Below are 13,025 nucleotides of genomic sequence, written 5' to 3'. Positions count from 1 at the left end.
ATTCTGTCTCTATTTGCCTCTTTTAAACTGGTTGTTGTAACATGAAGCACGAACATTGCTGACACCTGTGGTATCAGGTGACATGACACTCTACGTGAGCGGCCACCTCGCAGTGACCAAAGCGTCTGTTCCCCGCAGGTCCACCATCCTGCAGCAGCAGTTCAATCGCACCGGGAAGGTGGAGCACGGTTCGGTGGCGCTGCCAGCTGTAATGCGCTCTGGCTCCAGCGGGCCTGAGACCTTCAATGTTGGCAGCATGCCCTCCCCACAGCAGCAGGTCATGGTTGGGCAGATGCACCGCGGCCACATGCCCCCACTGGTGAGGCTCCCGGGGGCCTTGCCCTGCCCATCACGAGCCTGCCCCTGGTGTCCAGGGAGCAATACCAGCCTGCTGATGGGTTGTGTGTATTATCCCCACTCTTGCTACTTCCTATCTGCATCCTGGCTCGTCAGCTCTGAGGTCCCAAATGCCCAATTCCCAGTGTGTTTTCTTTTAAATGGGTGGCTCTGGCAGTGCTCTGTCTAGGACTACAGGTGTCCTCAAGGGCTGGACAAGCGCCAGTGGCCTCTCCACGTGGTGTGTGAGTGAGGGCTAGGACCCTGCTCGCCCACTTGCTCATCAGCCCAGTACCCCTCAGAGAGGCTCAGAAGCAGTCCAAGTCTGTTCCACTCCATACATCCCCCGAGCACAGCATTGGTTTCTTGCACTGTGCTCGTCTGACTGGGTCTCTGTGGAATCTCATGCTTTGGGACAAGAACTTTTTGAAAGCAGAAGAGCCTGAAAGCCCAGAAGTGATTTGACTAAAGAAGCATGTTGACTGTATTGTAGGTTTGGGTGGAATCTTTATTTACTTACCAAGAATTCAGATGTAACACCCACATGATTCCTGTGCAGGGGAACTTCTGTTCTGAATACTCAAGGGTTGGGTCCCCTGAGCTCCCAGCAGGGGACTCTTTCTGAGCCTTCTTGTCAGCTAATTACACACTCTACACTCTGCTGATTATAATCACTCTATTGCAAACACCCCTATTTAATATTCTATTCATGTATTACAATACCTATTTCCAGCCCCAGTTGAAATAGGAGGTGGTTCAGGCAATTTGTTGAGAGGTACTCTGGACCGCTGTGTCTTGATCCCAGATCCAATTCCCTTACACAGAGGCTCTGTTGCCAGGCCAGGAGCATGATGTGACCCCTGTATTACCTACCTTTGCAGACCTCAGCCCAGCAGGCCCTCATGGGGACCATCAACACGAGCATGCACGCTGTCCAGCAGGCCCAGGACGACCTCAGCGAGCTCGACTCCCTGCCACCTCTCGGCCAGGATATGGTGAGGGTCGTTCAGCACTTTATTTTCTTTTTTAAAATATTTATTTATTTGGCTGTGCCAGTCTTAATTGCAGCACATGGGATCTTTAGTTGTGGCTTGTGGGATCTGTTTCCTGACCAGGGATTGGACCCAGGCCCCCAGCCTTGGGAGGATGGAGTCTTAGCCACTAGACCACCAGGGAAGTTCAGCATTTTTATTTGATGTCTCTGCCCTCACAGAAAATGGGATTCTGCACTCCGGCTGGATTCAGTGAGGTGAATCTCTGTCTCCAGCTGGGTGAGGTCCCAATCCATATTTTTTTTAAGAGATGGAGTCCCTGTCTTTAAGCTGCACCCAAGGAAGAGGGTACTAGTGGTAAAGAACCCACCTGCAATGCAGGAGACATAAAAGACACTGATTTGATCCCTGGGTTGGGAAGATCTCCACTCCAGTATTCTTGTCTAGAGAATCCCATGGACGGAGGAGCCTGGAGGGCTATAGTCCATAGGGTCACAAAGAGCTGGACATGACTGAAGCAATTTAGCACTTAGCACAGGAAGAAAGAATCATAAAATGCTACGGGCTATTGGCAGTACCCCTTTAGGCTAAGAACTTAAACTCAAGTGGGGCCCAAATTCCAGCCCCACGGCTCAGTGGCTGTGTCATTCTGGGCAACTTACTCTCTCTAAGGTCCACTTTGTTATCCCTGAGAAAGGCTGTTGTGAGGGTTGACAATACAATCACGAAAAAGTTCTTCCCTTGTGGCTCAGCTGGTAAAGAATCTGCCTGCAATGTGGGAGACCTGGATTCGATCCCTGGGTTGGAAAGATCCCCTGGAGAAGGGAGCAGCTACTCACTCTAGTTTTCTGGCCTGGAGAATTCCATGGACTCTGTAGTCTCTGTACTATTCTTACTGTATAGTGCATGGGGTCACAAAGAGTCGGACTGAGCACCTTTCACTTTCACTTCACAAAGTTCTTAGCCCCGCACCTAACACAGTGCAAGCCCAGTGAGTATTAGCTGGATTTGTTGTTAATACCGGTGGTTCTCATACTTGAGCAAACCTCAGAGTCATCCAGAGGCTAAAAATGGGCCCCTCCTCCATTTTTTCTGACTCAGTTGGTCTGGGGTGGGGCCGGAGAATTTGCATTTCCAGCAGGTTCGCAGGTGCTACTGCTTGTCTGGGAACCATGCTTTGTGAACTGCTGGGTTCCTACTACTGAACTTTTCAATGAGGCAGGGCGATTAACTGCCTTCCCATAGCTGCCATTGCATGAAATCATCTAGTCCCTTGCTGTTTAAATTGTGATCCCCAGGCCAGCAGCACTGGCAGCACGTAGGATCGTGTGAGAGGTACCGAATCTTAAGCCTTACTCCACCCTTCTGAATCAGAATCTACATTTTAGTTCCCAGCTGTTTTGTGTCCACAGGGAAGTTTGGCAAGCACCAGCTACCTTTGTCATTCTCTGTCCTGCTTTGCACATTAGAATCACCTGAAAGGCTTAAAGGACAAAGCCTAGGGCCCAGGTCAGACCAAGCAGATCAGTGTTGCTGGAGGTGGGGCCTGGGTTTCCATGGTGTTTCATCTCTCTTTGTGATTCTCATATGCAGCCAGGGTTGGAAACCATGGCTATGGTACTGCCTGGACATCATAGGGGCAGAACCAAGACACAGTTTGTAGCCTCATCTTATCCAGCCAGGACAGCTGCCTCCAAGTTCTCTCTGCTCAGTGTGTTTTTCACTTGTGTACCTGTAAACCTGAAGGGTGTAGCATCCTCAAAGCTGTTTCTCTCAAGTCTCTGAAGTTATTAAGTATTTTGCTTTCAGGAACTTGAAACTAAAAATGCATATGGCAGCCTCCCATATCCAGCATAGCTGGGAGAAGGAGTTTTTAAATATCTGGACTTGATATTCTTGCTTCACCAATTTTCAAAGAATTAATATATAAAATATTTTAATACTAGACATACTCTGAACCAAGATTAATATTTGGGGACTATTTGGGGAAGGAGACCAGAACCATCTATTACCATGGGATCACCATTGCCAGTGTAAGCACTCATTGGCTAAGACCAGAAATGGCCAAAAGCAGAATTTGCTAAGAGTCACATGAGCATAAAGTATAAGAACTAGAAAGGTTTCAAAAGACCACTGAGTTTCTACAGTAGAAGAAATTTAGGCGCAGGAACTGGGTGAAGTTTGCTCAAGGTCATATCACATATTATGGATCCAGAGCAGGGGTCTTGAAGACCACCCCTCAAAATCCTGCTGGGAAAGGTGCACATCAGCATGATATTCATGTCATAAAAGACAGTTGCTATGCTGAGAGAGGACTCAGCTAAAATACCCTTATTCTCACTCCATTCTCTAAAAAAATGAAGATGAAAATTAGCAACAGTTGTTGGTGCCAGTGGGTTTCGCAGGTGACTCGGTGGTAATAAATCTGCCTGCCACTGCAGGAGACACAGGAGATGCAGTTCAATCCCTGAGTTGGAAGGATCCCATTGAGTAGGAAGTGGCAACCCACTCCAGTCTTCTTGCCTGGGAAATCCCATGGATAGTGGAGCCTGGAGGGCTATAGCCCATGGGGTCAGAAGGAGTCAGACATGACTGAGCATGCACGTTGGTGCCGCTGTGCAGTATTATTATAAGATACTACTTATCTCCATTTTTTTAAACTGAATTTACCTATGTAAAACCACAGAGAGATTTTGTCTCCAAAATCTTGAAGAAAAGGTAACCTGAGTAAGAAGCATTGAGAATTTTCTTTCCATGTGGCATGAATGAATGAGCAAGAGGCCTGTTAAGGACATTGTTGAAGATGATGTAAGGGCCTCATGGGTGCCGGCCCAGTGAGAGGAGTGTGGTCAGAATGCTGGTCTCGTTTCATGGCATGGCTTCTCTGGTTTCCTGGGTAACCCTGCTCAGCGACTGTGTCATGCGGTTATCTGGTTTTGCAGGCGTCTAGGGTGTGGGTTCAGAATAAAGTGGACGAGTCCAAACACGAAATCCACTCTCAAGTCGATGCCATCACAGCTGGAACCGCGTCAGTTGTTAACCTCACAGCCGGTGAGTCCCTGAGGGATCTGTGGTGTATTGTGGTTTTGTTCAAAAAAAAACAAGAGAGAAGTTCTTATTCTTTGATTGAAGCAACAGATTTTTCCTATTCGGAGAGAAGAGTCTATTTTTAGACCCTCACAATGCTTCAAGCATTTTCTCCCCCTGACCCGGGAGAAATGTGGGGAACCTCTCTTGCCTTTGTGACTTTATCATGCACCCTCAGTGAAAAGCACTTACTCAGCTCATTGTCCATCAAGCTGCTGGACATACTTCTAAGTTTACTGAGGCCAGTTTCTGCCTTCTGGGAGCTTACAGTCTCAAAGTGGTTTTGTATGACTGGCCATCACGGGTGCCTTCCTCTGTCTTGTCTAGCTGTGGTCTTCTCTGGATTGCATGCCCCTCAGCCTTGCATTGTCAAGTGAGAGCCAGGGAAGATCTTGGCATCACCAAGCAGGCTTGCAGTGTTTCAGGGACAGAGTTGACCTCTCCAAGCTGCTGACCTTGGAGAGGCCTTCTGCAAAGGACCGTGAGATGCTAGCTTTAAAGGTGTTCATGCTCAGAATCTCAAAGTGTGAGACCTCGGGGTGAAAGGACCCCGTGAAGAGCAGCCTTGGAGATGGGGAGACGAGACGTCTGACTCTTGCAGGATGTCGCAAGGGGGCGGGGTCTGCTGCCAGTGTCACCACCTGTCGTGTGTTACCCTGGGCTCCCCGCAGCCTTCACTGCCCTGCTCTGATGGTGTCAGTCCTTCTCTGTCCCAGGTGATCCTGCGGACACCGACTACACTGCCGTGGGATGCGCCATCACCACCATTTCTTCCAACCTGACGGAGATGTCCAAGGGCGTGAAGCTGCTGGCCGCCCTCATGGATGACGAGGTGGGCAGCGGGGAGGACTTGCTGAGAGCCGCGAGGACCCTCGCCGGGGCTGTGTCAGATCTGCTGAAAGCTGTGCAGCCAACTTCTGGAGAGGTGAGCTTTGGGGTGAGCAGTCACTCAAGGTTCTTTTGTTTAACTTTTTATTTTGTGTTGGGGTATAGACAATTAACAATGTTGTGGTAGTTTCCAGTGGACAGTGAGGGCACTCAGCCATGTATATACATGGATCCATTCTCCCCTAAAGTCACTCAAGCTCTGATGAGGTAGATGCAGCCTTTGGGACCCACGGGACTCTTGCTTCCCTAGGTGCTCCTTCCATCCCAGTGGCTCACGTTACCACACTGCAAGGTTTGGGGTTGCTGAACTGTGTGCAGAAGCTATGGTGCAACCTTTGATACTGGCTAAGCATTACTCAGAGTGTGTCAAGGCTGTATATTGTCACCCTGCTTATTTAACTTACATGCAGAGTACATCATGAAAAACGCTGGGCTGGAAGAAGCACAAGCTGGAATCAAGATTGCCAGGAGAAATATCAATAAGCTCAGATATGCAGATGGCACCATCATTATGGCAGAAATTGAAGAGGAACTAAAGACCCTCTTGATGAAAGTGAAAGAGAAGAGTGAAAAAGTTGGCTTAAAGCTCAACATTCAGAAAATGAAGATCATGGCATCTGGTCCCATCACTTCATGGCAGATAGATGGGGAAACAGTGGAAACAGTGTCAGACTTTATTTTGGGGGGCTCCAAAATCACTGCAGATGGTGATTGCAGCCATGAAATTAAAAGACACTTACTCCTTGGAAGGAAAAGTTATGACCAACCTAGAAGGCATATTAAAAAGCAGAGACATTACTTTGCCAACAATGTTCCGTCTAATCAAGGCTATGGTTTTTCCTGTGGTCATGTATGGATGTGAGTTGGACTGTGAAGAAAGCTGAGCACCGAACTGATGCTTGTGAACTGTGGTGTTGGAGAAGACTCTTGAGAGTCCCTTGGAGTGCAAGGAGGTCCAACCCATCCATCCTAAAGGAGACCACTCCTGGGTGTTCACTGGAAGGACTGATGCTGAGGCTGAAACTCTAATACTTTGGCCACCTCATGCAAAGAGTTGACTCATTGGAAAAGACCCTGATGCTGGGAGGGATTAGGGGCAGGAGGAGAAGGGGACGACCGAGGATGAGATGGCTGGCTGGCATCACGGACTCGATGCACATGCTACTGCTGCTAAGTCGCTTCAGTCGTGTCTGACTCTGTGTGACCTCGTAGACGGCAGCCCACCAGGCTCCCTCATCCCTGGGATTCTCCAGGCAAGAACACTGGAGTGGGTTGCCATTTCCTTCTCCAATGCATGAAAGTGAAAAGTGAAAGTGAAGTCGCTCAGTCGTGTCCCACTCTTCACCATGAGTTCGGGTGAATTCAGGAGTTGGTGATGGACAGGGAGGCCTGGCGTGGGGAGATTCATGGGGTCGCAAAGAGCCGGACATGACTGAACGACTGAACTGAACTGAAGCATTACTCTGCTGACAAAGGTCCATATAGTTAAGACTGTGGTCTTCCTCGTAGTCACATGCGGTGAGAGCTGGACTGTAAAGAAGGCAGAGCACCAAAGAATCGATGCCTTCCAACTGTGGTGCTGGGGAAGACTCCTGAAGGTCTCCTGGACAGCAGGGAGATCAAGTCAGTCAATCTTAAGGGAGATCAACCCTGAATACTGGTTGGAAGGACTGATGCTGAAGCAGAAGCTCCAGTATTTTGGTCATCTGATGTGTACAGCCAACTCAGTGGAAAAGTCCCTGATGCTGGCAAAGATTGAGGGCAGAAGGAGAAGAGGGGAGGGTGTCAAAGGATGAGATGGCTGGATGGTATCACCAATGCAATGGATGTGAACTTGAGCAAACTCTGGAAGATGATGAGGGACAGGGAAGCTTGGCATGCTGCAGTACATGGGGTCGCAAAGAGTTGGACATGACTGAGCGACTGAACAACCAACAAGCTCTTGGAATGAAGCCTCCCTTCCCCCATCCAAGGCTTCTTGATTAGATGCAAGCTGAGAAACTAGCACACACATTACAAATACACGTGTAAAGGGAATACAAGTCTGTACTCCAATTTCCTACCAATTGAATGAGGCTTGTCAATTGATCATTTCAAATCTATTCAGACATTGCTGGTTTTGAGCCATCAGCCAGTTTTTTGCACGGATTCCACAGGGATGTGTATGTCTCCTGTCTGGCAGACAGTTCCAGAGTTTATTGGGCTGCAGGAGGAAGCCCTCCTGTAGGACTCCTCTTCCTGCGCTGCCCTGTCTGATGGCCCTGGGGAGGCAGTGCGCTCTCTTTCCCACTAAGATGTGCTCTGTGTTTGTAGCCTCGACAGACAGTTTTGACCGCCGCTGGAAGCATAGGACAAGCCAGCGGGGATCTTCTGCGGCAGATCGGAGAGAATGAGACTGACGAGCGATTCCAGGTGAGATATTTGCAGTCCATAATCTTGGAACCTAAGTGATGGTCTTAGACCCAAGCAGGGAGAAGGTAATGAAAAATGAAGTCTTCCTTGAACTGACAAGAGAAAGGTGAAGGTGGATTATCTTAGACTGTGATCTTTTTATGTGGTAACAAAAAAAAAATTTTAATTGAAAAACTCAATTCACTTACCCCATACATCACCACACTGAAACATCTGCTTAGCTGTTCTCACTAGTCAGCATGCTGCACTTTCTTTAAACACAAACATGGAGGGAATAATGTCACAACCATCCTTATATCAGCCACCCAAGTCTACAGTTATCCACTCATGGCCAGTCTTGTTTTATCTATTTGGGGCAGCTTTGAATTGCATCATTCTTGAGTCTGCATGTAAGAGTGGAAACACATGCACTCCCATACACTCTGCTCCCACATAGCACAAGCATTCCTTTGTGTTGAGAGCTTTGAATATGTCTGTGTCATATTCAAAACCACAAGTGTGGCAGAGAAGTCCTTTTTGTCACCCCCCACCTTTTTTTTCAATACCAAAGACATATCCTCTGGGGACCAGCTGTAGCCACTGTCTGCAGCTGGCTGACTGCACTGCCAGCTCAGACAAGATCTCAACTTGTCTGCCTCCATTCCTAGCCCCCGCAAATAGGGTGAGGAGGCCTCCTGCTGGGGATCTTCAGGCCAGATGAACTCCTCTTCTCACATGCTTATGGGCAGATGCCTTTCATTCCTCTTCCTCCTCAGTCTTAATTTTACAAGGAACATACAGATACATTCTCATTAAACTGCCGCTGGTCAAGCTCAGGTTTTCAGGAAGGTACCCTTTTCTAAATCCTATGTCAGGTTCAGTGTTTGGAATTTGTATAGAATTTAGAATAAAATCACCCAGCTTTCTATCAGCATTCCAGTTGCCTCAAGGAGGGCAATTTTGCTTGCTATTTCATCTAGCACTACTGGATTTCATCACCTCGAGATGTGTTAGTTAATCTAAGATATGATCATGTATGTTGTGGATACATTAAACATGCCCCTTCTCCTCTACTCTCCACATTCCTGGAGTGCTGGGGACATAGGACTCATTCAGATCCTGCATTAAGGCTTGAACATTCAGTGCATGAATGTTCATGTGATCAGGGAGGCTGAGACACAGAATGGGTGGTAGGGGTATTCCTGGAAGCCATTTCTGTGCTAGCGTGGCCAGTAATAACTGTAAACGGAACTAACTGTAGACCACATAAATACAACCTGCTAAAGCCAAGCTAATTATGTCCTCGTCCTTCCTTCTCCTTGATTAGATCCCCAAACACATGTGTTGTCCTGTGGATTTTGTATTAGAGCAAGTAGTTCTTTGGAGGTAGGTACCTACTTAGAAATTGGTTAAATATGAGATTCGTCCATTGGTTTACTAGGCTTAATTATCCTGAAGCAGTCAACTTATTTTCTAATGTCTGGGAAAAGTTGAGAGGGAAGTCACAGCTCTTCTTTAAAGCATCTCCTATATCCTTGTGGCTTTGTCGGTTTTTTAAAAAAAATAGATTTCTCCCCTTTTATTCTTTGACAAACTGTTTCCATCACATGTGAATATAAACTCCACCTCCAATGTCTGCTTCCATTCCAGATGGGCAAGAGAAGCAGGTTCAAGTTCAGGATAGTGTCTCATGGTGGCTTTCTCAACAGGAAAGCCCTGGCTTGAATGTTTTCTGTTCTCTAAGGTCTCTCGGTAAACACCAATGCAGTAAGGTGATCTACAGTCTCCTCCAGTTGTGGGTAACCCCTGGCTTACTGACATTGGATTTCTTACTCTCTTGGTTTTCCAGTTCTTGAGATCCTATCTTGGAGCTTTTTCTTGAGTTTTCAGTGTACTGCATGTTCCCAGAGTTAACAAAGGTTTATTCTACATGAGCTGCATAATAGTGGTCTTGTTGAAAAGTTTGACAAGGGCCTTGTCAGCAACTATAGCCACAGGATCATGTTCTTTTTCTAACTGTATTTTTTGTGTGCGGGGGGTGGACAAAATTAGTAGGAGAATCAGGATTTCTTTAAATCAGTCTAACAAAGCCGTGACCAAATCTTGGTCTCTGGGTGAGAAGATGGATTCCTTTCAAGGGAAGGAATACTTTGATGCATTTTGAAAGACTGATTTTAAAAATCTTGATAATGATTTGTGACTTTCAAATTTTGCTTTCACTAAGCATTGATATAGAGGGCCAGGAACCATAACTTTGCAGGCTGTGTTGGGATCAATTTCTAGAAGTTATGTGGCAGATGAGTGCCGGTGAGACCCCAAAGGCCTCTTCACCTCTTGGCACCACAGGCTATGGCCTCTCCCTGGACATCGAGTAAACACCAGCGACCTAAGAAAGACTGGATCAAACTACCCTTTTCTGACGGCTTTGTTATTGTCCATTTTAAAATCTCCTTACTTGGTGGATTCATGGGTTTCTGATTTGCCTGGATAAGATATATGGTCTTGGGCTTTCCAAGTGGCTCGGTGGTAAAGAACCCTCCTGCCATGCGGGGGACATGGGTTCAATCCCTGGGTCAGGAAGATCCCTTGGAGAAGGAAATGGCAATGCACTCCAGTATTCTTGCCTGGGAAATCCCGTGGACAGAGGAGCCTGGCGAGCTACAGTTCACAGGGTCACAAAAGAGTGGCAGGAACAACAAACATAGTCTTTGCTCTGTATAGAATTGTACAGGCAGAACACTCTTTCCAGTATATCTTCTCATAAACTATCTTGTTGTAAAGACTCTGTGGGTGCCCCTTGCATTGAGAATCAAAAGTGCTTTTCATTATCTGATGAATTAGTAAAGACTTCTGACCACATTTCCTCTGGGAGAAAGCCTTGACATGTTGGTTCAAAATAAAATTGGCCTCTATGTTTGGGAAGGCATTTCCAAACCAAATAAATGACCTTCAATATTAAAAGCCAAGAAGTGCATTAAATGTAGCAGTGGTGATTCTTTAGGTCACAGAATGATGACAAACCTGATGGGGTGAGTCGAGGGATTCTCCAGCCTGCAGGCAGAAAGCCTTGATGTTGACCTGCAACATAAACTGATCTTTAAAGGCTCAGAGTGCTTTGCATCATTGGTGAGGGCTTCTTGAGGCTGGTTTATTTACACAGGCTCCCTTTCCACTTTTCATAATAATTTATCTCCATCTAGAAGGCTACAGAACACTGAGAATAACTTATGTTCAGAGAATTCATGAGCTATTGGGCTGGAGGTCCTATCCATGCATGTTCAACGTTGCCCTCTGGAGGCCAAGATGTGGCTGAATTTCTGATGACAGCTTGGATCCTTGTGCAAAGTAGAGATCCAAAAGATAAATTTTCAAGTCACAGTGGGGCATGATGGCATGGAGGGCCATGAATTTCATCCTTCCTACCACTCATAGTGTATATTTTCAGCTGGATCTACCACATACTCAGGAGGTGTTGTCAAGATTCTAAGTGTTGTTTAAATGCACAAATGTGAATCAATGGTTAAAACAAAAGCCCTTCCTTCAAATTAACCTATTTTAGATTGAAACCTATGCTACTTATAGTATAGGAGACTGTAGTATTAGGATTAAGTCTCCTTCCTTAATTAGCTCTCAGACTAACTTGACATTTCAGTAAAATAAGTGGAAAAAGTTTTATTCTAAAGTACTGAAGAAAAAAGGCCAAATGGAATTTTCATAAAATATTTAAGTGCTTTATTTTCTGGCTCTGATGGATGACTGGGAAAATATAAATAACTATTTTTTGTTTTCATTTTCTTAGGACGTTTTAATGAGTTTGGCTAAAGCTGTTGCCAATGCTGCTGCCATGTTGGTACTAAAGGCAAAGAATGTTGCCCAAGTGGCTGAGGACACGGTCCTGCAGAACAGGGTGATCGCCGCGGCCACCCAGTGCGCCCTCTCTACCTCCCAGCTAGTGGCGTGCGCCAAGGTAAGCTGGCGGGCACCCCAGCCCTTTCTTCAGAGTGTCTGTGAGAGGAAGCAGGGGCAGAGCTTATTAAAATTGTCTAAGATTCAGAGCTTGCTTCAGGTGCCTTTCAGGTGAAATCGTAGTATTTTAGCATAAGCTGTCCAATTCCACTTTAATAATTTTGTCCTTGCTCAAGTCCTGAAGCAATGGTACTTTTCTGTGTCTAATTGCCATTTCTACATGTAAATTGCTGTATCTCCCCTTCGGACTTCACAGCATGTCTTATTTACCCCTGTGCACAAAGAGCTCTTGGATTATGCCGTTATAGCATTATCTGCAGAGTTAGTGGGAGCCGTTTCTGCACTGCACAGTATCAGAATGAGGGATAATGATGTAGTTCATGGTTGTCATTAGGATGTACACACTCTGTATAACACAGTACCTCATGTAGCACCATCACCCCTGGTTTACTGAAGAGGAAACCGAGGCCCGTAGATGTTACTGAGTGATTACAGCCACAGAAATCATAAGTGCCTGGACTAGGCTTACAGATCAGGCTGGTCTAACTTCAGATACCCTTTGCACTCAACCACATGTATCTTCGCTGAGATAATGCATCACAGGATGGTAGGTGTTAGTTTCTCCACCTGACGATACAACGTGCTGTACAGATCTGTAAGAGCCTCCCTCAGGGCTCAGCAGTAAAGAGTGCTGCCCGTGCAGGAGACGTGGGTTCAGTCCCTGGGTCGGGAAGAGCCCCTGGAGAAGGGAAGGGCAACCCACTCCAGTTTTCCTGCCATGGATGGACAGAGGAGCCTGGTGGATTCCAGGCTATAGAATCACAAAGAGTCGGACACAACTGAGCAACCCAAGCATACATGCCCGGCTCTGTAATCTGGTTCCCCCTGGCATTTCCAATCCTAGGAGAGGGTTTGCAGCATCAGTCGGAGGCATCATTGATGGTCTCCCTCCTCCTGCTTTCCTTGTTCACCAGCCTAGTTTCACAGATGCTGACGCCACCCACTCTACTCTCTCAACCATGAAGCAGACTTCCAGGAAATATATCTGGAAAAAAATCATAATTCTTTGACATAGTCTTTATCTCAGCTTGGAAGACTCAGTTCAGAGGTTCCCAAGAGGAGGAGGTGTGAATGGTAAATATCAGAAATTTCTCTCTATAGAAGTAGTCAGTAGTATCAGTGGTTATAGAGCACTAATGGAGGTGCAAGTTAGTGGGCATCTAAAAATCACAAAGTGAAATGGTCGAGTATGAGAAGCCTCCAGTGATGGTTCAGTTTAATTGCTGGTCCTGTAAGTAAGGAACTGAGGCCCAGGGCAGGGAAGGACATGGCAGAAATGCTAGTGGGCACTGGAGAACCTAGAGT

The 13,025-nt window shown here is 46.6% G+C and overlaps 1 protein-coding gene across 2 annotated transcripts in view; it reads left to right on the top strand.

The window, feature by feature from the left end:
• The window catches only part of TLN2 (talin 2), a 499,959-nt gene that overhangs the window by 334,361 nt on the left and 152,573 nt on the right, over positions 1-13,025 (top strand). For both annotated transcript variants that reach the window (XM_052646966.1, XM_052646965.1), the window contains exons 15-20: positions 139-319; positions 1,218-1,331; positions 4,271-4,379; positions 5,132-5,340; positions 7,617-7,715; positions 11,494-11,661. In XM_052646966.1, the coding sequence (XP_052502926.1) occupies positions 139-319; positions 1,218-1,331; positions 4,271-4,379; positions 5,132-5,340; positions 7,617-7,715; positions 11,494-11,661 (880 nt within the window). The remainder of the gene's footprint in view (positions 1-138; positions 320-1,217; positions 1,332-4,270; positions 4,380-5,131; positions 5,341-7,616; positions 7,716-11,493; positions 11,662-13,025) is intronic.

The sequence above is a fragment of the Budorcas taxicolor genome, chromosome 10 (assembly GCF_023091745.1).
Source record: "Budorcas taxicolor isolate Tak-1 chromosome 10, Takin1.1, whole genome shotgun sequence".
Classification (NCBI taxonomy): Eukaryota; Metazoa; Chordata; class Mammalia; order Artiodactyla; family Bovidae; genus Budorcas; species Budorcas taxicolor.
The sequence above is the reverse complement of the archived record's forward strand: the minus strand, read 5'-3'. Positions and strand labels throughout refer to the sequence as shown.